The following is a 26,873-nucleotide window of genomic DNA, read 5'->3' as shown; positions in this document are numbered from 1 at the left end:
AGTTATGGTCTATGAAAAAGGAGTTAGCTCTTCATAAAAAAAATGAAAGTATATTTTCATTTAAGCACGAAAAATGTGGGAAGCTTTTGAAAAGCAATGTTACCAGGTAGGCCGCAGATATTAAAAATCAGGCATCCTGAGTTGTTTTACTGTCACTACTAGGCAATTAAGCAACAACATATATAGATCATCTACTGTGTACAAAGTACTTTCCTAGAATCTGCTAAAGAATAACAGTGTATCCCAGAGTCTTAGCTCTCAAGTCCATCCTCTGATAGGGTAGTGGTTGTAAGGAATAAATTTGTTCTTTAAAACTCAAGTGCAAGAAACTTTTTTCTTCTATATTAAATATCCAGCACTGAGCCACATTGACTAGTATGTCTAGAAATTCAATCATTGTCATATTTGGGGCCTATAGTTCAGTTTCCAGTGCTATAAGGATGTTCACTGTGGAGATGCTCAGTGTAGCCCCCATGGGCTATTCAAAGGCAGTGACTCTGTTCCTTTCATGGCAAGCATAGGTAGAGGGCTTCTTTGATGAGGTTCCTGGGTTCCCAGACACTGGAAGGGAGCAAAATGAAGATCTCCATCATTCCCAGTCCCTGATAAAGCACTACTCTCTCCCTCCATTTCCAATTCCTTCTCTTCAAATCTTGGGTGATCCTCCTTCTCTAGATAATTCAGATATACAGTCTCTATAAGCTAAGGCTTCTGAAAACAAAGCCTGTTCATCTCTAGGGAACACAGGCTTGATTGCTTTTGTGGAAGGCACAAAAGGAGAAAAAAAAAGAAAAAAATTCTTTCATGGTTCTCCTAGAGCTACAAGAATCAGATAAAAATGAATGTCACTAAATTATCCTGCTGCATGTGAATGCTATGGGAAGTTCATTGATGACAAGGTACATTGCATCTTATATTTGACTTTCAATCATGCAGCCTTTGTCAAATTTTTATTTTTCAAAAACCTATCTGTTATTTTCAAATAAGTAAGAAATATATTTAAAAACTTCTTACTGACTCAACATTTGACATGATGTATTCACTGGTCTATAGATTTACCATGGCACTAAAAAAATAAACTTCATGCCAGCATTTGATGCAAGAATTGAAATATAATACTCTTAAAATATGATTATCACAAAATATGATATTATGATAGCATATCATATATTATGATATCACAAAATAATTTGTGAGTAGTGGGATATTGTGAAAAGACATTTCTAGCTTGTTAGGAGATGTTGTTCACCTTAGGGTAAGTGAACATCATGTTCAATGCACCAACTTCTTCATGAAGTGAGCTTAGAGGGAGCTTTTATATCTCCTCATGATGATAGCATTAAGATATACCAAAATAATCCTTGCAATGAATGCATTTAAATCCCTTTGAGTATGATGTGGAAAATTTTCAAAAGAAAATACAGTGTTCCTGAGTACACATTCAATGCTTTAGATTAGAGCAGTGCTTCTCCAACTTTATTGTGCACACAAAACACCTGGAGATCTTGTTAAAGTGCAGATTCTCTTTCAGTAGGTCTGGGATGGGGCCTGCAGTTCTGCATTTCTAAGCAGATCCCAGGTGATAGTGGTGCTGTGCTGACAGGACTGAGCAGCAAGATTGTAGAGGAAACTTCATTGACTACAGATACTTTAGTCAATGCTGGTAAATCAACCTTTTGCAATGTGGATATATCTTTCATACCAGAGCACATGGGTATTTGTTTTTCCTCTCAAGGAAATTAGGACCTTAATTAATAAACATTTTTTAGGACCTAAATTTATTTTTTAAAAATTTTCATTAATGGTGGCTAACCTGACCACTGAAAGACACAGGAAAGATGAGGGCCAGAGAAGGCATATCAAAGTCACACATTGTATGCTATAGGAGGAAAACATTCAGTACTGCATAGTTAGAAATTGCTACATACAATAAAGTATGTAGCACTTACATAAATTTGGAGCCAGGCTGATTGGCTCAATTGGCTGAAGTCATGATGTGATTTGAGATCTTTGGTGTACCAGTTGGTTTCCAGTTTATGCTGGTAAAGATGTGGTAAGTTTTGGACATGTTTTGACATACCAGTTGGACACTCAGAAATTTCAAGGACATGGGTCTGGAGCTCAGAAAAGAGATTTATACTGAATGTATAGATTTGGAGTGGGTGTGAAGTGAAAGGAAAACGGGATAGGTCATATTCTAAAGAAGACTAACATTTAGAGGAAGAAACAAAGGAATAATAGCCAACAAAGAAGATAGAGATTCGGGAGAGTGATTTTTCATAGAAGCCAAGTGATGATATTGGCAAATAGTAGGTACTTAACAAATGCTTGTTGGAATGAAAACAAAAACTGAGAAAAAACCAAACAAACAGAAAACCAGACTTAACTGGGCTCATGAGCACCTTGTACAAAGACCACTGAATTGTTTGCTTTTCCTAAGCATATTCTTTCATATGTTTGTTTTCGTCAAATACTGTTCTCTCTGCCTGGAATGCCCTTCAGTCTTCTACCTTTCCTGATTTCTGACTCTGCTAACCACCCCCTGTTGTTCTGTACATGTTTTCTCTGGCCTTTGGGCCTCAACTATCCCCTTTGCTCCTGACTGCCCTTGTGGACCTGGATGATTGCTGCCCAAACTGCTCAAACTCTACATGTGCCCACATCATATAAGCACCCCCCTCCACACCCCCCCCCTCACATAAGGGACTATAGCAACTGAAAGAAACCAAAGGAGGGATCATATTTACTGATAGTAAATGTTAGTATTTCCTTTTCACTATGATGCCCTACGTGGTGATGGTTGGTGGTGTCCAAACTCTACCTGAGGCCCTGAGAGACTTGTGTATGTGACCAGAAGAGGTGAGAACAAGAAGCTGTGGTTGCATTTTTAGGAACTTGAGCAGTCATGGAAAGCAGAGCTACTGAAGAATCAACATTTTAAAATAGATCTGAGGTAGTAGAGGGTAGAGGTGTTCGAAAGATGAGTCAAGATTCACACTGCCTAGGTTTGAATCCCATTCTACCATTTATAAATTATGCAGCCTCAGGCAAGTTACTTAACTTCTCCAGATCTCAGTTTTCTTATCTCTAAAATTGGGATAGAACACTTAGCAAGTTCTTGGCTGCACAATATGTTAAATAAATGTTGGCAAAACCAGCCAAACACATACACATGTATAGGTGTGCGTGCATACATGCACATACACAGAGTTTCATTAGTTAGGTGTGCAGGTGGGATATGACACGTAAAGGAGGTTTATCAACAGCAGTAAGCTAGCCTCCTCAAAAGAGTATTGTGGATAGAGCAGAGATGTAAAGAAAAGGGCTAATCAGTATACTTTGAAGAAACTTAATGTGTTGCCCTTTGGATACTAAGATGATAATGATCTTGCTTGGCAGAGGAACATGTGCTTGGCACATTCTCCAATATGTAGTGGAATAATAGAATATGAGTCATTTACATTCTTTCACCTATTTGCTATTTTCCAATGATGGCCATTTATGAAATCAACTATTAGGACTTTGGAATGTGGTAGGTTTTTTCCCTATGTAAATGGAACTACACTTAAGACCTTTAACCTCTTTTGCACCCTCTTCTGACATACTGAATTGACCAGCTTAGACAGCATAAAGGAAATGAAAATTTCCAGTCGTATTTGGTGTTCAGAATCAGTACTTGAATGCCAACTGGGGGATAAATAATCAGTTGAAAACTTGATATCAGTGAACGTGGGTAATCACTGAAAATACAAGAAATTGTCTACTGGGAAGCTTATTTGCACAGACAAATGTCCTTTTCAACATTCTACATTACGTTCAGAATTCAAATCATATATTATTGAGTGATAAAATGCCAGTCTAAATGGAATATTTGCCAGCGTAAGGTTTATTGACTTCAATTTGTTGGTTATAATTACTAACTTTTAATTTTTTTTTTAATGTTTTACTGCTGATATGCTTGGGGGAAAATTTGAACCACAGTGGTGATTGCATAGCAAAGAAATCAGCAGAAGAGGAAAATTAAATCCTAGGTGATAAAGTCAACAGTGATGGGAACAAGTAGGTGGGAGAGTTAAATTTTTAAGTGAGTTAGAAAATGAAGCTAAGAACGTGCCATGGCATTATTTTGGTTTTTCTAATGTAACAAATCATAACATCAATTTTCATACTCATATAAAAAAAACTTCTTTACAAAAATTTTTACTGTCCTAAGGAACTGATTGAGAAGTTTTCCCTATCTTTTGTTTAAAAGGATACTTAGAAATAGATTTCATTTCAAAATCCCAAACTGTTTGAAAACTTTTTCGAGAGGTATCTTTTACTCTGGAATACAGTGGAATCATGGCAGTAGTAGTAAGATATAATGAAATCAGAGAAGGATATTCTCTTTGTCTCCCTGGGATGCTGGGTCACTGAGCAGAGTTTTCAGAGGTGGACAGATCCATTTATTTCTTTTTCCTCCTCCTGAGAGGTGCTGAAAATGTATATTATCTTGTAAGAAAAAAAAAAGCCCAAATTATTCTCCTCCTGGGTTATTTCTAACCTATTTCTCAGGTCTTTTGAAATCCTATCCCAAAGACTTCACTGCCTGAGTAAAAATGAAGTGTTTCTTTTACTTTTCAATCACTTATTTTCTTTCCTAAAGGAAACAAATATTAGAGCTTATAACTAATATAAAGTATGCATTTATTTTTTCCTGGGCCCTTGCCTTAAAGTTGTTTATTTTTCCTGTGTGCTTAGCTTGTGCTGGATTTATCCATTCTTTCATCTCCCATCTATCCATTACTTTGTTTATTTATTCCTGACCCTTATAAGCCTCAGAGTCTATGAGAACATAATGCAGTTTCCTGCTAATAATTACATAGTTATTTTCTTAAATAGTTCTGATATACGAACCCAAATTATGCATATACTGGTTGAAAATAGTATGTGTAAAAAGCATGGGGAGTAGTGGTCTTTGTTATAATGTTATTCAGCTTGTGGCAAATTTCTAAATTGAAGTACCTGTTAGTTGACTGCCGCGCACTGCCCCCCGCCCCCCACCTCCTCACTATATGAATTGGGTGGTTTACACAGCTGAAAGAAGGCTGAAGTGAGAGACAATCTGTGGCCAGTGTTCAGCGTTTCTTCCCTTTTCTCCCTCACTTTTCATGTGTCAACTTACTGGCATTTCCTCAGGGAAGCCTTCCCAGTCTCCCTCAGAGCAGATGAGCTACCCTGTTACTCTTCACAGCCTGTACTTCTCATTCGCAGTGCTCATTACAGTTGCCGTTAAATGCTTTCTTTATTTGGGTGATTGTTTCTTTAAAGCCTGTCTTTTTCATCTGACCATATGCTTCGTGGGGGTGGAAGGACTGTGTGTTGTTTACTGCCCTATACCCAGAGCCTGTCATGGTGTCAGGCATGTAGTGGGAGCTAGTTTACTGAATGGACTAATAAAAAAGTAACCATTAAAAAGACATTGTATTTAATTTAACCACTAATCAGAAAAAGTGGGTGTCTGAATTAACCTTTTTAATTTGCAATTTTGTGTATGGTTATCATTTTCTAGAAATTACAGTGTGCTGAAATGTATGGAAATAAGAAAAAAATAGTGTTCACTTATTTTTTGAGTAAGGAGAAACTGAAGGTCAGGGGAAGCCATAAATTAAGGGAACTATAGAAGTAGTTGGAATATTAAAGTCCCTTCCTTAAAAAGTGAAGGTTTTAAATCCAACTTGCTGTTAGAACTTTTGGATGAATATATGCAGGGTGGTTAGGCTTAAAAATTCCCACACTACTAGTGACTTGATAGATTATAAAAACTCTTTCCCTTAGGAGCTACTGTGCTTTCTCATTGTAAAATGTAATTAGCAGATGTAGAAAAAGTTTATTAATCTTATAGGGTATAATTATGGTTGTTTATATGTAAATTCTTTCATGTTCACGGATTGCTTGTCTTTCATTTTAAATAAACAGGTTAGAAGTCAAATGTCATTACCAATTTGATTAACATCATTACAGTTCTTTTTCAAACAAGGAATTTCTTCTTTTTCTTTTAGCATCTTTTTTGTTTTTTTAATTTTATTTATTTATTTTTGAGAGAGTGCGAGAAGGGGAGGGGCAGAGAGGGAGAGAGAGAAAGAGAATCCCAAGCACTGACAGTGCAGAGCCCAGTGTGGAGCTCGAACTCAGGAACTGTGAGATCATGACCTGGGTTGAAATCGAGAGTGGGATGCTCAACCAACTGAGTCACCCAGGTGCCCCTACTTATTTTTCAAAAGAAATTCTAACTTAACTGGGTAGTTGTAGGGTTGGAATTTCCAATAGCCAAACCAAAATGTCTTAGTAGAGATGTTCTGCCAAAACTATTTGAAATCATCAAGTTATAAAAAAACAACATAATATAGGAAACTGGAAATCTGCACAGTTGTATGTAAATGTACTTAAAGTGTATAATGATCAATGATGAATGATACCTGGCATGGATAGCATCTGCTTGCCCCTCATATCCACCTTCTTTCTCTCTTTTGCCTTCTGTTCACTGTCTTGGGAGAAAATTCTATCCAGACAGAATCAACAGGTTCTTTTTCCCCTTGATTTTCAGTGAGTTTGGTCAAGGAGAGGGCCAGCAGGAGGTCAGAATATAATTCTTTTGAATCTCTTTCTGTGGAATTATCAGGGACTGGCTGTGTCTCCCCCGGGAAGCCACTGTTTTTGTCGAGATGGCTTTCATTCCTGACTCCTTCTGGTTTCTGTAGCTCGTTGGACCCAGAGGTAGCAACTGCTACCTGACTTCTGACTTTTACTGGATTATGGCATTAACTGCCATTGTCTATATACTGCCCCTGCCTTGAAAATTGTCCCTTTATGAACCCTCCTGGAGTTACCCCAATTTGAATGTGTCACTTCCCTGACTCATACAATACCTTTGAAAAAGTGGGGAGAAAAATGTACCCTATTACAATTAGTAGGATATCTAAATGGATTATCTGAAACCAAGAAATGACTTTGTAAGTGTAATATATATATATATATATATATATATATATGTATATTTTCAAGTATACATATGTACAAAAATGCACTTTTTGTTTTGAAGAAAGTGTGCCTCCTATGACTAGCTCTTCATATATGCCTCTGAAATTTCAGATTCACATCAGTAGCAAGCCATCTTTGAATTATTTATCTAGGACTGAGAATGAATTGACTTTGTCTCTCCTCTCTCCGGTTGGCTTTGTTATTGATGCTGTACATTTGTGAGGAGGAAGGTTCTGGTAAGGGGTACAGTCTGCATCCTGGCCCATAATGGAATTAAACTTGTGACCTTAAACCTACCAGCAGCATGCTATACTCAGCTATGTTAATTAACCACAGGCCCTGTCAGTGTGGTGTGTAGGTAGAGTTTGCTTATTCTGGAAGAGCTGATATTGTGGAGAAGGATAAAGATAGAATACAGTGAAATCTCTCTCCTTGTCTCTTTCTCTCTCTCTCTCCATGGCCTCCACAATATCCTATTTCAATAGACTTCCTCTCCTTTTCTTTTGCTAAGCTCCACTGTGTATCAAAACACAAAAGTTTGTGTCCTTTTTTGAATTGACTGGGAATTCAACTGAGAAGAAAGCCAGGAACTGAATTTCACATTTGGCACTAACTTATACAAATAGGAAGATTACTGTCTGTCTACTGTGCAGGCAGGATAGCTTTGAGTGGGTCTTGGTTTGGAGAGAAATAGTACTTCTTCATGTTTTGGGAAAAGCAAATAGAGGGTGGTCATCACTCTTCACTATTATTCCACTCTTTGGCTCTACTTTTCTTTTCTCCTTTTCCTTCTCCTTATTCATTTTTGTGAAGTTGAGAGGAGCAAGACAGCTCAGGACAGTGTGAGGAAAGGAGGGTCAATGCTAGACATTGACTTCTAGCTTCAACTTCTTATTTTTATGTAATTTCTGATTATAAATTCATGTTCTGTCACAAGGAGCTAGTGGTTTTAATACCAGTAAAGTAGTCACATCTGAAATGACAAAGTTAAATGGCCATAATCATTATACTTTCCTGGACCTAGTTCTGTAAAACAATAAATCCATCCCAAGGCCAGGTGGCAGGAAGCTCTCATAGTGATGGCTGCTGTTGCTAAGGCCAGCATCACTGAAGAAGTGCTCAGACAAGCACTACCCCCTGAGGAAAGAGCATAGCTTCAAGCTGATCTTTCACTGGAGAAAACCAATGATGCTATTGAACAGCACGAGGAACCCACCCCACTAACCTTCTCCACTATTAAGTTCAATAATCAATGGGCAAGGTTGTTTGTAGAGATAAACAAGAACAAAAACCTTTTTGGCAGGAATTGATGATGAAGAGGTGACTCAGCTCTTAAATTGTCTTCTGTCTACAAACCTGTTTTTAGATGTATATGAGTGTCTTATAGGAAGACTTAAATTTACCAGGATTCTGAGGGACTTCCTCTGAACTGTGCTTCAGGTGGTTCATTGCTAGTCTTGTTGGGGTTGTCTTGGCCCTTTAGGGATCTTTGACGAACCAGGAAATGAGAGATATAGATGCAAGATTCATAGTGTTTTGAACAGACAAGGCAAGTTTTATGCTAATCCACAGTATTTTGATATGTGAACAATGGGAAACACCCATAAGGCAGCTGGAGTGGAATTGTAAGCTTCTTGGAGCATGAATGAGTATTTATGGTGTCTTAAAGTTCCTCAGCCCCTTTGCATCTCGACAATACCCCATCATACCCTCTCAGTCATGTATAGTAAGACTCAGTGATGACAACAGGGAGAGACACAGGCCTTTAAGGGAGATAGAAGCATTTGCAGCCCTGTCTAGAATATCCATCTTACAGATGAAGATCAGCAAGAAGGGGCAAATGATTTTAAAATCTCTGACTTTGGTCCTTGATTAGAAGTGTGATTTTTATGCTTCTTTAATGACAGATTGAAATGTTAGCCAAGATAGTTATGAAATTTTCATGGCCATTTTCAGCATTTCAAAAAGCTTGGTAGCAGTAGCCTGCCTCCCTATGATGAGCCTGCACACCTACAGCTGAAATGGCACTTGGTTGATGTGACCTGGAACTTTATCACCTCAGCTTGGTAACAACAAATATTTCATGCTGATCAGAAGCTTTAGCAAATGAATAGATCTTTAAGTAATAAAGAAAATGGGAAATGGATGAATTTTTCCTTAAATAGTTTTATAGAAAAATCTTTCAAAATCATAATGCTTGGAGAAAAATAATAAAAGCGGTCCTTGATTGATAGATGGATGGGTTAGTTTTTTCAATATATATTTATTGAACTTCTATGGGATAGAAGCTCATGTTACAGTTGTAAATAACACAAAGAACACCCCTATAGAATCTACATTTTAGTAGAGGAAACAGTATACACAAATTAACACAAGTTGTGATCAGTATAATACAGGAAATAAATAGGGTAGTGAGGTACTAATGGGGGTGGGGAGATCACCATGGAAGTGGGGGGTCAAGGGAGGTTTGTTTGGGTATGAGACATTGGAGCTAAGGCTGAATGAAGGATGAGGAAAGCCTGGAAAGACTTGAGAAAAGCATATGGAGCAATAAGCATGAAGTTTGGAGAGCAAAAAGGGCTTGGCCGGGTCAGGGAACAGAGAGGAAGCTCCTGTGGCTGGATCAGGGGAGTGAGGGGAAAGATGTCAGATGCTAAATCTACAAGGATTCTGTAGCAAGAATTTTAGGCTTTATTATAAGAGCGATGGGAAGATATTGAAGGATTCTGAGCAAGATTTTGATATTATATGATTTTTTTTAAAGATCAGTTTCATTACTGGTGTAGAGTAGATTTAAGAGGGTTAAGGAAGGAAGCAGGAAAAATAGTGCTGTAGTTTTAGGGATCCAGATATTGTAATGCCTTGGACTAGGGTGTGGCTTTTTAAAAATATTTATTTTGAGAGTGGAGGGGAAGGAAGGCAGAGGTGGGGTGGAGGGGGAGGGAGGAGAGAGATTCCCAAGCAGGCTTTCACTCTACAGGGGCTTGATCTGTGAGATCATGACTCGAGCCTAAGTCAAGAGTTGGATGCTTGGATGCTTAACTGACTGAGCCACCCAGACGTTCCAAGAGGTGTGGCTTTTTGCTTTGCCATCACTGGGGCATGACTTGAAATGGCTAATGGAATTTTAGAGGTCCTGTCCAAATTCTGGCCAACAGGAAAGAGGGAGGTGCATGAGAAAGACATGCCTTTTTCCTTCAAGTTCATTTTTCAAAAGTTACCCTCAACCACTGCTAATGATCACAGCAAAGAAGGCTGGAAAAATGTAGTCTTCTGAGCAGCCAAGTCCTAGGCAAAAATCTGAGATTCTGTCTAGAAATAGAGAACAGTCATGAGAAGACCAAAATCTCTGCTTTCATTTAAAATATGTACTTTCTATATATATTTGTTTATTTTTATCAAAATATCCAAGAGGCTGTAACTGAATTTCTTTTTTCTAGAGTAGAACTTTTGTTTCCTTGAGTTCTAAGTCAGACTTTTGGCCTTTCTTAGGGTTTATAAGGCCAAGATTCTTAGAATGACTAGCTAAACGTGGACTGAGTAACTAGTTTTATTAACAGGTGGGCAAACATCACATAACTTCCTCAGACACATGGCTGTCTGTTAAGAACTGGACTGGAAAACATTTAGTGTGGACTTGAGGCCTAATTACACACTACATCTCAACCTTAGGACTCATTTCTACCTGCACAGAAATCTTATTAACCAGTGACATGGGCTTTGGGCCTCCTGCTCTGCCACACAGCTGGTTGTCTGTGGAATATGGAGAGGAGGGGTGGGCTTCTTTCCCAGAAAGGGAGGCCTAGCCTGGTCTCCTTGCCATACAGAGAAAAGAAACCTGGGATGTGTGTGGGCAGGTCAAAGAATGAAGGCAGAGCCTGTTCATGACTCTTGCCCCACTAAGTGTAGAATCTGACCTCTTGTTCTGTCTTCTCTCTCCTTTGGGGAGAGTAAGTAAGAGGTAGAGATCTAGGTAGAAATATGCATTTTATAATTCCCCAAGGGTGAGGTTAGGGGTAGGAATCTCCTCTTCTTTTTTAAAATGTTTATTTATTTTTGAGAGAGAGAGAGAGAGCACACGTGTGAGTGGGGGAATGGCAGAGAGAAAGGGAGACAGAGGATCTGAAGCGGGCTCTTTAGTGACAGCAGACAGTTTGATGCAGGGCTTGAACTCACAAACCATGAAATCATGACCTGAGCTGAAGTCAGACACTTAACTCACTCAGCCACCCAGGTGCCCCAGGAAATCTCTTCTTCTGTGGGCTCAAGTGAAAATGTAGTGGAAAAAGAAGAGGTTTTTTTCTCACTAAACCAATGTTCCTAACAAACAAATCTTGAGTTGTGCAATTAATTGCCCCAGATATCCTTTATTTGAGTAATGGAAATATGGCCTTAATTTAAGTGCTACATATTCTTATGAAAACTCATTGCAAGGAAAATAAATGATAAAAAGCAAAATGAAAGAAAAAAGCAAAATGATAGGTGTTTTCAAGCGATGCAATTTCATGTGATGAGGCACTGAAAGATAAAGGAAATAATTGTGTAAGGACAGTGATAGAGAAGGCTGGAACGGACAATGGATGGAGAAGGGCTGAGAGGTTAGGGCAGGGCTGAGGGTAGGGAAGCATGAGAGTGGATGTCTCTTCTATAGAGACCTGGAAGAGTGGGTGTATTAGTCAGGCTTCTGGCACACTGAAGGGGTCATGGAAGAAAGGTTAATAAAAATACTATTTATAAGGTGTGGGCACAGTTAAAGGATCCAACACTGGATAGGAAGTACTCAGAAACTAGCAACACTGGGAAGATATAAAGGGGCAAGAGTACATAGTGGTCACTAAAACTTTGCAAGAGCTTTAGCTGTAGATGAGGGCTTAGGTAGAGAAACACCAAGTTGGTGGGGAAGGAGTTGGGGGAATCAATACTCTAACTTCTGTCCCCTGCCCTCCCATCTCTGTTGGTGTCTCCTAATGACCATACTCAGATGGAAGCCTGAGGTGAAGGAACTCAAGTGAGATAGTCACAGAGCAGATTCCTAGGACACATAGCAGGAAGGAGAAGGAACAAGAAGGACAAATGGAGAATAGCCTATCCAATATTTTGATGGGATTCAGGGTAGAAGGCTGTGGGGGAAGAGTCTGCATCAAAATTCTGCCACAGTTCAATTAACTAATTGTCTCCAAGCATTCATTAAGTATTTTCTCCGTAAGATGCTAAGGATACCAAATTAAGCAATAGAGAATTTGTCCGCGGGAGGCTTCTAAGCCAGCACACAGTCATGGTTGTATTGTCAGATGATGGAGGCTATGAGAGTGAGGAACAGCAAAAGACAGCTCTGACTGAGAGAATTAGCAAAAGTTTCCCAAGGAAGAGGTGACTTTTGAGCTGGATATTGCATCTGGGCAGAATGGGTTATAGAGGGAACAGCATGGGCAGAAGTGCAGACACTGTCAGGGCATGACAGGGAAGATAAGAAGTTGGGAAGAGGATAGGACAGAGTCTGATATCAGGGCTTGGTGATCCAGAAGAGTTTGGATAGTATCTTTTGAATGGGCAAGTGAGAGTTAACAGAGGCTCATGAAGGATATTTTTCTTCCAAAGAATGAGCTGATGCAGAATGCTTTCCCTAACACCCTGTTTTCTTGGTACATTCTCCTTGTTTTGTTTCTCATTTATCTCTCTACTTCTGTCCCTCACCCACCACTTGTTTTTTACTTTTTTTTTTCTAGTAGATGAAACTCCAGGGTGAAGGGATTCATTAGGATAGATTTAGTGTAGGGAAAAGAAAAAGTAACATTCCAGGTTTTAAAAAAAGTTTTCACTTCAGTTGTCAGTAGGGGGTTAATTTGAGAATAATGCACAGAAATTAAAATGTTTAATGAGGCAATGCTTAGTGGTCAACCACAATAAAATTAAAATGAGATGTGACTTCATGACAACATGAAAAGCTATCTTAAAATATGATCAGTATGTCCTCATGTCTATTATTGTAGACTGCAACATAGCCAAAATTGAACAAGTGGAAAATCAAACATGTACTCTCACATTACTTTTACACACATTGATCTGCAAAGAGAAAACTCCTCAAGACTTTGGGGAGAAAGTCCTTTACCTAATTATTCAAACAACCATTTTCTATCTGCACTTTTATTTTATATACCCTTTACACCTGTTTAATTAATCCTAAACATGATGCTGACTGCTAATTAAACAGCCCTGAAAGTGACTGACTAAAGGTAGTAATTTGAGATAATTAGTTTTGGTTTCAAACACTCAATTTTCACACTTTGTGCTCATTTTTAGAAAGGGGTGGCTCATTCTTATAGGCCAGGTGGGGGTTGTGTAAGTCATTTTACTGCTGGACTCTGAGTAGCCGAGGAAGTGGGAGGATTATTATATACCCAACTAGGGTATATATCCAAATAGGACAAGGAAATGGTATAGTGCTATAGAATTTGCTATAGAATGCTCCCCTATGTCCTCCTACACACACACACACACACACACACACACACACACACACACACACTCATGCACAGAATTCCTTCTAAAGTGAAAGTCAGGCTGCCGAATCTCTTTCATTAGAACATAGAAATGCACATGCTCCTGATCTTTGCGAAAGTTTTATTCAGTAAAAGAAAGATCTCACTGAGTCATTCATTGTCTCTTTCCAAGGTTATTTATAAGCAGGCAATAAAAGGTGAAAAGGGCCCAGATTTGGTGTTCAGTTTGAGATTTGAAGGGGTGTCCTTGCTGAGTAGTCATGTACTAGAAAGGCACAAAGTCTAATCAAGGGAACAGTCTGCCAAGATAGGGCCAGTGTATCTAGCAGAGAAAGCAAAGAGGCAGGAGGAAGGCAGGTCAGACTGTTTTTTATGGTCTCACGATGTTAATAAGCAAGTTAACATAATCCCACCAGAACAGGATGGGACAGAATTGGGAGTTAAATAGGCTAAATCATTGTTACAGTCAGTATAGATAAAGTACAGGTTGCACAGAAGCTGATTGGATCTTGCAGCACCCTGGAGAGCTCCAAGCACATTGTTCTAACTGCTCCCTGGGTAACTGAGGCTTTTATATCTTGAAAAGTTTAGTTTTACTTAACTGGCCATTGGTATGGAGTAGGACTCTCTAGACCTATGAAAGGTTTTTCAAATGTTGAGGGCTTTTCAAGGATGTCAAGAGGAGAGTCAAAACCTCCATGTGGACTGGGAATTATCTGGCCAGGGTGTGGTGGGTGACAGATTCCAGACTATGCAACCCTATGTGGGAAGATGGAACTGCAGCCTTTTTGACATCTTAGCACTCACGTTAATCATGGGATCTGATGGATAGCACAGTTAATTGCTTTATGTACTAGTCAAACCTGAGTCTTTAACCAAACAACCTGAATTGGGCACCTTGGAGTCATTTTGACCTCTGAATTTTCACACTACGGTATGGCAGCAGAGGGGTGGTGAGATGCACTGTTACATAGCTCATGCTCCCAAATAACCCTTCTTTCACCCTTCATACTTTCATTGGGTGATCCCATGCACTGTCATGGCTTTCACTACCTCCTTCACTACGCCCCCACCATTCTTTACCTCCAGTCTTGAAGACTCTTGAACTTCATATCCTCAATATTATTGCCTACTTTTTGGTTGCTTTCATTCATATCATAGGAGGATCCAAAAAAGCAAACACAAAATTAAACTCATCATTTTTGTCTTCCAAATCTCCTCTTCTTCTGTGTAGCTTGGTAAATAGCAAATATCATCTTCCCAGTTACCAAAGCCATGGAACTAAGAGTCATTCCACATTTATCCTCATTACCTACACTTTTACTTGATTTTTAGATACTTACAGGTTCTACACCCTCCCCCTTCCCCACCCCTCTCCATCATTGCCTTAGTTCAGTTTTCATACTTTCTTTCATACTTACATACTTTCTAACTGGTTGTCCTGCATTTAGCATGACTTTCCTTTAATTTATCTCTAAGCACAGTGTAGGCTCACCTGCATTAGACTGTTCTGGAGAGCATAGTAAAATGCAGATTTCTAAACCTCTAGACATACCAAGTCAGAATTTGCTGGAATGTGACTACCTAGGTGTACGCTGAAGTTTGAGGGCCGCCACTCTCTCCACTGCTGCCAGGTGAACTTTCTAAAACAAAAATCTGATTCCACCACTAGCTTAGTTACAGTCATTCTGTGCTTCCCCATGCCTTTGTGATAAAATCCACACTTTTTGTCATACCTGACTAGCACTTTATCTGTCCAGCTTTGCTGTTTTATTTCCTGGTGTTCCTCCCTTGCTATCCTGCATTCCCACCGTGTGAAACGCTGCAATTCCTGGAATCTACCATGCCCTTTCTTGACTCTATGCCTCTGGACATGTGGTTCCTTGTGGCTAAAATGTCCTTCCCTTCATTGTCTGCCAGATTTCTTGTGTCATCTGTGCCCCATCTAGCCTGAATGTCCTTCCACTGTGCTGCTTTAGCGTCCATGTGCTCTTCTATACTAGCACTTTTCATTGGTAGAGTAGAAGTCCTCACTTGGATATATGAGTAAATGTTATATTTTACAAGTTTTTTGGGGGGGAGATTTGTGGCATGTAGTTAATTTGTTACTCACTTTGAATTTATGTAGGATGAATGACACAGGATTCCTAATTTTGAAAATCTGGCAGTTCACCCTGTGTATGTCAGAAAACATTCTCTTTTCCTAAAGAAATTACAGTATAGATTCCTGTTTTGTGATTTTGTTTGAGTGGGAAACTGGAAAGATCTTTCTATTAGAAAATACACAGTTGGTATTCCCAAATCTTTTTGTGATACTCAATGATTATATCAGTAAATAGTGAATAAACTTGCAAAACTATATATTTAAAATAATTTACCAAAAGCAATAATCTTAAGACTGAAATGGTATCACGTGTAAAAAAAAGTCTATTAAATTCTCTGTTTGTAGTCATGTAACCTTTATGACCTAAAGCCAAAGACAATTTCAGAGGTGACCTTTCAGATATGTGTATGTATTATACCTTCATTTTGGCCGCATTTCTGTACCAGAACTTATCATTTATGATGTAAAAAAGAAAAAACAAAAAGCACACAAACGTTTTGCTTTGGCTTCAGAACCTGAAGCGAAACTAAATTCATTCTTGCTGTTTATAAATGTGTTGTGAAAGAAAGTGATCCTACAGACATTTGTATAATACTTTCTAATTAAATTGGTGGTCACAAAACCGTATTTTGGCTTCCAGCTGGTGTGTTTAGGTTACTGGCTATTTAGTCTGTTGTGTCTTATTTAGTCTCATTGTTTGACAGGGTTCCTCATGGGTTGAAATGATCTGTCATTTGTTTTGCAGATACCTCAAATCAGCTATGCATCCACAGCCCCAGAGCTAAGTGATAACACCAGGTATGACTTCTTCTCTCGGGTAGTCCCGCCTGACTCCTACCAAGCGCAAGCCATGGTGGACATTGTTACAGCACTGGGGTGGAATTATGTGTCAACACTGGCTTCTGAGGGCAACTATGGAGAGAGTGGTGTGGAGGCCTTCACTCAGATCTCAAGGGAGATTGGTAAGCATATATTTATCAGATGATTATATTTGGAGGTGACAGACTGTGGAAGTCTGAGCATCTTTAAGTGCTCTCTGATCTGTATGAAATAATTAGAGCTCCTATAGATGCATGGCCTAGGCTGTCCACTCTCAGGGGAAGTTGGGTTTATTATAAATGATTTTGTTGTTCATGGTCTATCAAGGTGACACTTTGGTGCTAATTTAGGAAGTAGAGCTCCTGACTCAGGCGAACATTTTTAAAAGTTGTCTGTTTTGACGAGGGAGTTTGCTGGCACATTAGAGCCACTGTAAATTTGAATAAATGACATACTATTTGATTGTTCTAGATGGAAGTTTACATTAGCAAGTCATTAAATTAAAAAAAAAAAGGCAGTGGAATTTAACATCCAACACTAGAGGGATTAAGACTGGTAATCATCTTAAAACAATACTGAAGTAGCCCCCAAGGCTATACTTCAGCAATATTCTTATTGTCATATTTGACTTTGTGCATTTTTATTCCTACCTTATACTCTGTAGCTTACATTGGAATGAAGAGCAGTATGTAAAACGTTGGTTAGAACAAGGTGCTGAAGAGCTCTGTCCTGGGCTTTTTTCAAGGTGCTTATCCAAATCTCTATAGGCATTTAACTACGTGTGTGTTTAGCCACGAGGTTGTAAATCCATTCCATTATGTGAAAAAACTGGAACCAAACAAAAAACAACTTAGAGCACAAACCTTATCGCTCACTGGTCAACAATATAACTTTGTGGGTGAAAGGAGACATATTGTTACTTAAAAATAACTATCATTCTTAAGAGCCTAAATGTCCATCAACTGATGAATGGATAAAGAAATTGTGGTTTATATACACAATGGAGAACTACATGGCAATGAGAAAGAATGAAATATGGCCCTTTGTAGCAACGTGGATGGAACTGGAGAGTGTGATGCTAAGCGAAATAAGCCATACAGAGAAAGACAGATACCATATGTGTTCACTCTTATGTGGATCCTGAGAAACTTAACAGAAACCCATGGGGGAAGGGAAGGAAAAAAAAAAAAAGAGGTTAGAATGGGAGAGAGCCAAAGCATAAGAGACTGTTAAAAACTGAGAACAAACTGAGGGTTGATGGGGGGTGGGAGGGCGGGGAGGGTGGGTGATGGGTATTGAGGAGGGCACCTTTTGGGATGAGCACTGGGTGTTGTATGGAAACCAATTTGACAATAAATTTCATATATTGAAAAAAAATACTATCATTCTTATTGAGAATTACTGAATAAAGTGTAGGTGTTTTTCTATGAGAGTACTAACAAAATTTTGTGGAAAATTAAAGTGCCCCCAGCTGTTTTTGAGTAACTGTTTTTGAGAGTTTGAAGGAAGAAATTATATTGATAATTCGTTGTCTTTCTTGGAGACTTCAGCTCAGGAAAAGACCATGGAAGTGATTTGGGCTTATCTAGAATTAGTAAGGGCAGAGTCTAAAGTTATATTATTGGAATAAGGTTTCTCTGGAAAGACGTGAAGATAGCTGGGATCTGTTCTTCTGCATATAATAAGGCATGAGAGTTTATTATACACAATGGTTAGTGTGTTTAACATTTGTCCCAGAGTTGTGCTATTGCAGAAAATGTAGAAAAGGCCTGGTGCTGTTGGACAGATTGGGTTAATTGATTTAATCAGAGAACTGTCCACACCTGTTGTTAGTGTCCATGATACCATAATCTTTTTCTGTGAAATTTTAAATTATGTCGTTATTGCTATAAAAATGATTCAAGCATTCAGTTGAACTTCAAATGATGACAAATTATATTATCTTCTTGGACTAGAATCCCAAGTTTATCTTTAGAGGAAATGCCCACTCAAATGAAAACAACAGCTTCTGGAAGCAGGGTTAATGCATTATTTAAGCAGCTGATTTCAGTACGACCAGAGTGATAATTCTACAAGAGAAGGAAACTAATAGAGTATGTATTGGAATGATATATTTTTTGCAATGATCCTGTACATTCTTCAACTACAGGTCACATTTTCTGTGCATGAAACAGATTGCTATGAAAAATTCAATACAGGACATAATTTGCCAGTTGTTGCAGAATCTGATAAAATGCATTGTTCTAAAAGTTAAGTGAGATCGCAGTTTTATTCTTTTGACTAAAAAAAGAAATACTTAGTTTTCACTTTTGGGGAGCATTGCTATACTTTGGTAATACTGTCACATAAAAGGATTCAGATGGTACGTTCATTATTCCTGTTTCTATCTTAGTCATTAGTATGGGAGAAAATAATTTTAGTGCCTTGTGTATGCTCCTGATTAGAGCAACACATTTCTTCTATATCGATCCTTTCAGTATTCTGTGACTTGATTGGTTGTCCATTCTATTTCAACACTCACTTATCTGGGGAATGGAGGAGGGCTGGATTGTCAATTAATATGCAGAATACTGAAAAGGCCAAATTAGTACCACACTAGAGTATGCCATGGAATATATTAAATATCAAAATCATCCCTCATTTTAATGACAAAGATTTTTATCTAGAACAAAAATAGCTGAAAATTAAACCTTTTACATGACAATGATATTAATGGGAATAGCAAATGGTAGCAACTTAACCCATTCTGAAATGATCTGATGACTCTGATGGAAATTCATTAGTTCTGTAACATTCGCTTCTCTTACTACAACATTGGTGACATTTCTGTCACCATGTTAGTAGTGTGTTTTTAAAAATCGTAGTATCTTGACTGAGAAGGAGATGTATAAATTCATTTGGTGGAGTGTCTGCCTATTAATAAAATTATATATTTTCCCAACTCATAAATTTTCCTTTACTCTGCTGTTCAGAATTTCTCTCTTTAGAAACATTGATTGCTAAGAAATTTCAGTGTAAATTGGGGCTTCCAGTGTTTCCTATCTTATTAATTCAGACAGATCATAATGGAATGATAGTGAAATGAAAATCTGTTTAGTGATAAATTACTTGTATGGTTTGATTAGAATATTTTTCATTTTAACAAATCGGAGCCTTGGGGGAGGTATCTGTGAATCTCCAAGAGTGAAGAAAATGAGTGAATGATGGTCATGAACACAGACATCTGTGATGGCTCTTATCTAGCCAAGATCCTTCTAAGGGGAGCGTGACAGGAGTTACTTAATAAAATAAAGACAAGTAGTCCGTTGATGTCCTAGCTGTTATAGTCTCAGCCCAAGGCATTCCTGACTGTAGTTTTTATCATGAAGTATGGGATACAAAATTGGAAAGCTTGACATGGACACATAATTGAGTATTTCATCTCATAGAGAGGTAATTTTATTCTTTATTTTTTAGACAATGAAGGAAACTGCTAAGGAGAGAGTGATGTATCAGAATGTGTATTTAAGATTGTATTAATGGGAAATGGAAGATGGGGAGACCAGTTGAGAGGACTGTGCAATATCAGTCTTGACTTGATATAGGGCAATGATAATGGAAATGGAAGAGATAACAGACTGGGAGACATTTGTGACATGGGGTCTATGGAACTTAGCCATTGATTGGAAGTAGAGCTTGAGGGTAAGAAAAAAATTAAAGTTGAACTTGAAATTCTGAACCTGGGCAATTGGGAGAATGCAAATACCACAAATAGAAAAGAATCAGTAAAATGGAGAAGTTGATTTGGGATAGGATGGGAATAAATACAATAAATTGTAGGCACAACACATATCTTTTTGGAGAAAAACAACAAAGAACATTTGTCTAGAGCTTAGGAAGGAACTGAGATGTAGGCCCAGAGCTCATTCTCACAACATTTATTATTAAAAAATTTTTTTTAATCTTTATTTTTGAGAGAGAGAGAAAGAGAGAGGTATGTGATACTAAGAATTGGTAAAGATACAGAGAAAAGGGAACCCTTGTACATTATTGGTAGGAGTGTATATTAGTGCAGTTGTTATGGAAAATAATCCAAAATTAAAAATAGGACTACTATATTATCTAAAACTCCTACTTCTGGATATATATCTGAAAAAAAAAAAAAAAGAAATCAGTATGTCAAAGAGGTACCTACTCTCATAGTCATTGTAGCACTAGTCATAATAACCAAGATATGGAGAAACCTGAGTTGTCTATTGATGGATGAAGGGATAAAGAAAAAAATATAAGGGTAATATTATTGAGCCTTAAAAAAGAAAGAAAGCTTGCCATTTGGCACAACATAGATGAACTTAGAAGACACTATGGTAAGTGAAATAGTCAGATACAGAAAGACAAACAGTGCTTGATCTCACTTATATGTGGAATCAGAAAAAGTCAAATTCATAAAAGCAGAGAGTAGAATAGTGGTTGCTAGGGGTTGGAGAGTAGGAAAAATGGGAAGATGTTGGCCAAAGGGTACAAACTTTCATTTGTGCCAAATGAGTAAGTTCTGGAGATGTAGTGTATAGAATGGTAACTATAGTTAACAATACTGGTTTGTATACTTGCTAAGAGTTGATCTTAAGTGTTTTCACCATATGCACACACACTCACACATACACGTGCGCACACACACACACATAAATAGTAACCATATGAGGTAATGGACATGTTAATTAGCTTGATTGTGGTAATCACTTCACAGCATATACATATTTCAAAATTTTCATTTGTCAATTACATTCAGTAAAGCTAGGGAATTGGTATAAATGGGGGAAAAAAAAGTATGGGAATAATGGCCTAGACTTAGCAAATCTAAGAGTATGACAGAATCTCTTCTCTTGTTAGGTTTGTAGCTATTGGGGGACTCTCAGTCTCCTTTGAAGAAGATTTCCATGATGGGAGATGGTAGGGATTCTTGAGGAAAAATTCAAGGATATTGGGCAGATTTTCATATGAGAATAAGAACTTTTGCCAGTGGGCATAGCTGAACACGTATGGTACAATGACAGAGAATCAAGGAGTGTCCTTGAGAGGGGGGTGCATTAGTTCCCCAGGGCTGCCATAACAAATTACCATGAACTAGATGGCTTAAAACAACAGGAATGTATTGTCTCACAGTTCTGGAGACTAGAAATATGAAATCAAAATGTTAGCAGGGCCATGCTACTTCTGAAAACTGTAGGGGAGAATCCTGCCTTACCTCTTGTAGCTTCTAGTTTTTGCTAGTAATCCTTGGTGTTCATTGGCTCATAGAGGCATCACTCCAATCTCTGCCTCCATCATCATATCACAAGCTTCCCCTTTCTTGTTCCTGTCTCTATGTCTTATCTTCTTATAAGGATGCCCATCATATTGGATTAAAGGTCCACCCTACTCCAGTATGGCTTCATCTTAATTGCATTTGGGATCACTCTATTTCCATTTTGAGCTCACTTTCCATTCCAGTTAACATTCTGAGGTACTGGGTTTAGGATTTCATCATATGTTGTTGGGAGACACAATTTAAAACCCATAACAGGAGGGTAATAGTGTAGATGGGTATACTTAGGGAGATAACTTGCAGTGAAAGGAATGGGAGGTAGACCAAGAGGTCAGTAGGTTAGAAATGAGGATGTGAGGGGTGCTAAGTAGACAGAATTTGGTTAATGGAGTAGCCCATAATAAAACCAGTTCAGAAATTCCTTTTGGAATGTTATATACAATTTTACTCTCCCTATCTCACTACTTGGATGGATGGAATGATCTAACAGATAATTCAGGGTTCCAGAATGGGGTAGGTGGTAGCATCTAAGAGTGTGGCTTTCCTAGGCTTCTAGGTAGTTAAGAACTTTCTAGTAGGATCACAGGGGGCACTCCCTGTACAGTGGTGTACTGGCTGTTCAACCTCCCTGCTGTGTAATTCCAAGGTACTGTCCTTTTGGTGGCACCTAGAAAATTGTGGACATCTAGAGGGTCCTTTTAGGCCTAATTGATTTTTATTTTCTCCTTTGGGCTCTTGTGACCTGAGGGAAGGGAATAGCTCCACTGCTGCTGGTTGTTAAGACTTATCCATCACCCGTGTTACACACCCTTAGTTGTTAAGACCACAGTTTTCAGCTTTTGTCTTATTTTAATTATTTGATATGATGTTTTCATTGATATTGCAATAAAGGCTTTCAGAATATATTCTTACATTTTTCCATCATAAACTTTGGGAGTTGCAGCTTGTGACTTCATAAATGACTTCCTTGAGTCTTTAGATAGGCTTTCACTTGTCTTATTATATTATTTTAAAAAAGAAGACAGGATAATAAATGTTAATGCTACCACTATCATTATAAGGGGCAAGAAAGCTAAAGCTTTATCTTTGAAGATAAAAGGAATTTGTGAAAGCATTATATCTTTTCACTGTGGATTTTTACAGTATGGCAAAACCCCTCCTTTAATCAGTCATGTTTATGAATGGCTTATTGAAGGTGACAGGCTAGTGAGTCGTCATCACACACATTACAAGGGGCAGAATAGACCTGATTCTGTCAAATCTTTTACCATACGTGACTTTTTTTTTTCTAATTTGCAAATGCTGGAAGCTTCTGACTATTGTCTGACATGTGTTTGGAATCTTAAAATCTCAGAATTGGAAGGGGTTGCAGAGGTTGTTGGACTGGCACAATCTGTTTGAAATGTTAATGCAATAAACCAATTTAATTAATTTTTTTTGTATATAAAATGACTGACACTTGCCAATAGTGATTTATTTTTTGGCAGGGGTCAAGCAATAAATTCAGGGAGACTTCGTTCCTAGTATACAATTGAAAAGTGCTGATCATATTTTTAAAGTAACTCAGTAGTGTTTTAAAAGAAAGCATTTTTTTTCCTCTTGGATTATAAACAAGAACCAAGTTTCTATTAGCTGAAATGGATTCACTTCAAGATTAAAACAAAGTATTTTCAATGACAGAAAGAAAGGAATACATAAAGAGCAGCTTTTTTCCCTCAGATGTTCATTGCTTTGGAAAAATGACTTCCAGCAGGCAAAAATCAATTTGACAGAAGTATTAATGTTGTAAAATACTATGAATGAAAGGAAACATTTAAATTCAATTGAAAACTTTACTTTATATTCCTACAGCTGAGTTCCATTGATAACACCACATTTCAAGTTGCAAATCATATTTAATTAATATTAACACCAGGTAATTGGCAAGAATAACTTCAAAGGAGGGCTGAGGAAATTGTAAATTGGAACTGCAGGTGCAGTGATCCTGCAGAAGCTTTATAGGGATCCAGAGAAAGTGTATATGATTTTAACAATTCCTGCAAAACCTGATCAAATAGAGCATCATTTCAAAGCTGTTCTTCACCCTGGCCTTTCTTAATATTTAGGGCTTAGGAACTGCTAACTAGCAGCAGCTGCTGTTAATGTGAAATAGCAAATAACATTCAATAAGCACTTTCAAACCTCTGGTTCTGATGCTGTAGTTGAGTGTTTAGTAAACACTGGCAGTTTTATGTAGTGGAACCCACCTTGGAGTTAAGAACTTGTTTAAATCTGTCTTTTTCAATTATGAGACTTTGTTTGAGGATTAATTTTCTTGTCTGAAAAATGGGTGCCCTCTTCTCAGTGGTCATCAAATGATATAATACTTGTGAATGCTATTCATAAACTCTAACACGCTATTTAATATCAGGTGTTACTGGTGAAAGGAATGGGGATAATATGGATTTTTTTTCCCCAATGTGTGGCAGACCTATATATTATGAGAGTGGTAGATGTATTGCCTGGTGTGTAGGATAAATAGCCAGAGAGGGCTTGGCTTGATTGGTTAATCACCCTCAAGCTTATTCATATGCTTCCTGAGAGACCAGGAAGATCAGAAAGGAGGATTTTGTTGGGGTGCCTGGCTGGCTCAGTCAGTAGAGCATGTTGATTCTTAATCTGAGGGTTGTAAGCTCAAGCCCTGCATAGGTGTGGAGCCTACTTAAAAAAAAAAAAAAAGAAATATAGGAGGCTTTTGTGTAGCTTTTCCTCTCTGTTCTCTTTATTAGTTCCTCACAACCACCATGTAAGTCTTCTACCCTGAGTCTTATTCTTGCTACTCCTGTCACAATATTAATTATTGTGTCACCTGGCAGTTGTCTTTGCTTGGGTCTGGTTGTTTAGTTGCCACTTAGAAGGGTTGAGATACCAGGATAAGTTTGGAATATCTTGCCTCGTCCTCAGCAATTTGCTCCTGTGGGTCCCTGTGGCACCACTTGGCACTCTGACCATAATGCCAGTTTCTCTGTTGATTTGCCCCTGTGGGTCCCTATGGCATCACTTGGTGCTCTGACCATAATGGCAATTTCTCTGTTTGTCTTCTGCTAAATTGTGCTTTTCTCAGGGGAAGGACCACCCTCCCCCACCCCTCCATATCCAGCAGAGGGCCTGGAACATAACTGATGCTTCAGGAATTCCTGTTGAGTGGCCATGTTACCATATTCATTGTCGTGTTGGTTTTGTGAGCCTAGAGGTCAGACTTGCTCAGGCTCTGGGAACTGAAAGGCAGAGATGTTTCCAATAATGGCTTATACATTTTCTTTGCTGATGTGTAACCTATATGGGAAACTTAAGGGGCTTCCATACTGTTAAGCCACTCAGAATTTAATATTTTCTTATTGGCAAATACCAAAGCCTATAATTTGTAGGTACAGACCACACCCAGTCCCTTAGGACAGACAGTGCTAGGGAGTGATTAAATGCTTCTTTCGCTCTTGGTTTGAGTTCCAGATTTTTCACATCCTAGCTGTGAGACCTTGGGTAACTTCATCTTGTTGTGCCCCAATTTTTCATCTGTGGAATGGGTTTAACAACTGTACAAGATGTGAATGAGATCATAACAACGTGTGGCACATGGTAAATGCTCAATAACTGTCAGCTTGTATTGTGTTAGGAACTCATTCTCAGCAGTAGGTGACCTGGGAGTGGTCTTATTGCCCTGAGCCTATGTCCATTTTGCTCAATGAACAAATAAGGCACAGTGAGGTCCAAGTAAGTGTTCAATTAAAGGCAACCAGTACTCCTTATTCTTGAATCTTGCTTTGTACCTCCTGGCAGTGACCAATCTTACTATTATTTTTTTGGCCTAATATGTTACCTACAATAGTGTTGGCACTAGTTGAATGCATGAATTAATTAAATATCAGCATTGGAACACTGCTCATTCCTCTTCCTTTTTCAACCTACACATTAGTCTCTTCAGCCTGCATTTATTGTGCACACACCCTGTGTCAGGTCACACTTGCGCTAAGCTTTCAGGATACAGAGATGAATCATGGCTTCTGCTTCCATGCTGGGCACTGTGTATCAGAGGATTCAGACAAGCAAACAAACAATTACAAATGGATGTGATCATTGCCTTCACAGAGGCATCATTTACAGGCATTGCCCAAGAACACAGGGCCCAAAAGAGGGTGTCCTGCAGTCATGTAACAAAAAGACCTTGTGTAACATAGCAGAGGGTGGCAGTCTGTGGACCCCAAGCTCCAAGAAAGTTAGGACACCGTGTGATGTGAAGTGAAATGAAGTTAGATAACTTCAACAGAAGCATAGTTTCCCATGAAAGAGGCAGCACAAAAAATTGAATGTAGACTATGATACCAACTTTGTAATGAATGTTGTGTGTATTTGTGAGATGTTTAATATGTATAAAATGCATATAGTTTTTGACAATTTTTATTTCTTGATCTACTGATGATTACTTAGATGTATCCATTGATGACTTGCCTTCTCCTGTTAGCTCTTCTTCTCCCTGATCTCTCCTACCCAGCATCACCTATGCCTTTGATAGTGTTTTCATTTTTGTTCAGTTCCTGAGTCCGAACCGAAGGGCCAACAGTTTGTCCTCAGGCTCAGCCCACAAGCATACAGGCTTTATAATGTTTTGGCCATGATGGACCCTGGTGGTGTCCTGGGGTGAGCCCTGAGCCTGTCTCTAGGTCACTGCAAACTTATAGTGTTGTCCTATCCTTGATTCACGCTCTGGATCCTTGGGACTGGGGCTCTGCCCCAGACTCTGGACTCTGAGGTTTGGGTCATGACACACTGCCAACTCCTTGTCAACTCTTTCATCTGACTGGTTGGAGGTGTTCAGTCCTGCCTGTATTCTCGCCCAGCTGCTGAGGTGTGACTCTGCACAAAGCCATTGAGGATAGCCCTGCCTATGGAGTGGGCCCCTGCTATGTGCTGGGGTCCTGACCCTCTCTAGCTTGTTACTTTTACATTTCTCACATCCTTTTAGTGTCACATCACTAGAATAAGGGAACTTAGCCTCAAATGATGGTTTAAGGTTCTTTTTCAGAGATTCCCAGGCAAATGATTGAAAAGGGCCAGAATCTGTCATATCAACAGTGTGGTCCCTCTTTTGAGTTATTTTTTTCCTGCTACC

At 38.5% G+C, this 26,873-nt stretch overlaps 1 protein-coding gene across 6 annotated transcripts in view; it reads left to right on the top strand.

Annotated features, from left to right (window-relative positions):
• GRM8 (glutamate metabotropic receptor 8) overlaps positions 1-26,873 on the top strand; it is a 759,959-nt gene that overhangs the window by 142,231 nt on the left and 590,855 nt on the right. For all 6 annotated transcript variants that reach the window (XM_019452624.2, XM_053896813.1, XM_019452622.2 and 3 more), the window contains exon 3: positions 16,370-16,586. In XM_019452624.2, coding sequence (XP_019308169.1) covers positions 16,370-16,586 — 217 coding nt within the window. The remainder of the gene's footprint in view (positions 1-16,369; positions 16,587-26,873) is intronic.

The sequence above is a fragment of the Panthera pardus genome, unplaced genomic scaffold (assembly GCF_024362965.1).
Source record: "Panthera pardus isolate Hobbes unplaced genomic scaffold, ASM2436296v1 HiC_scaffold_8, whole genome shotgun sequence".
NCBI classification, from domain to species: Eukaryota; Metazoa; Chordata; class Mammalia; order Carnivora; family Felidae; genus Panthera; species Panthera pardus.
This window is presented reverse-complemented; position numbering and strand designations above follow the sequence as displayed.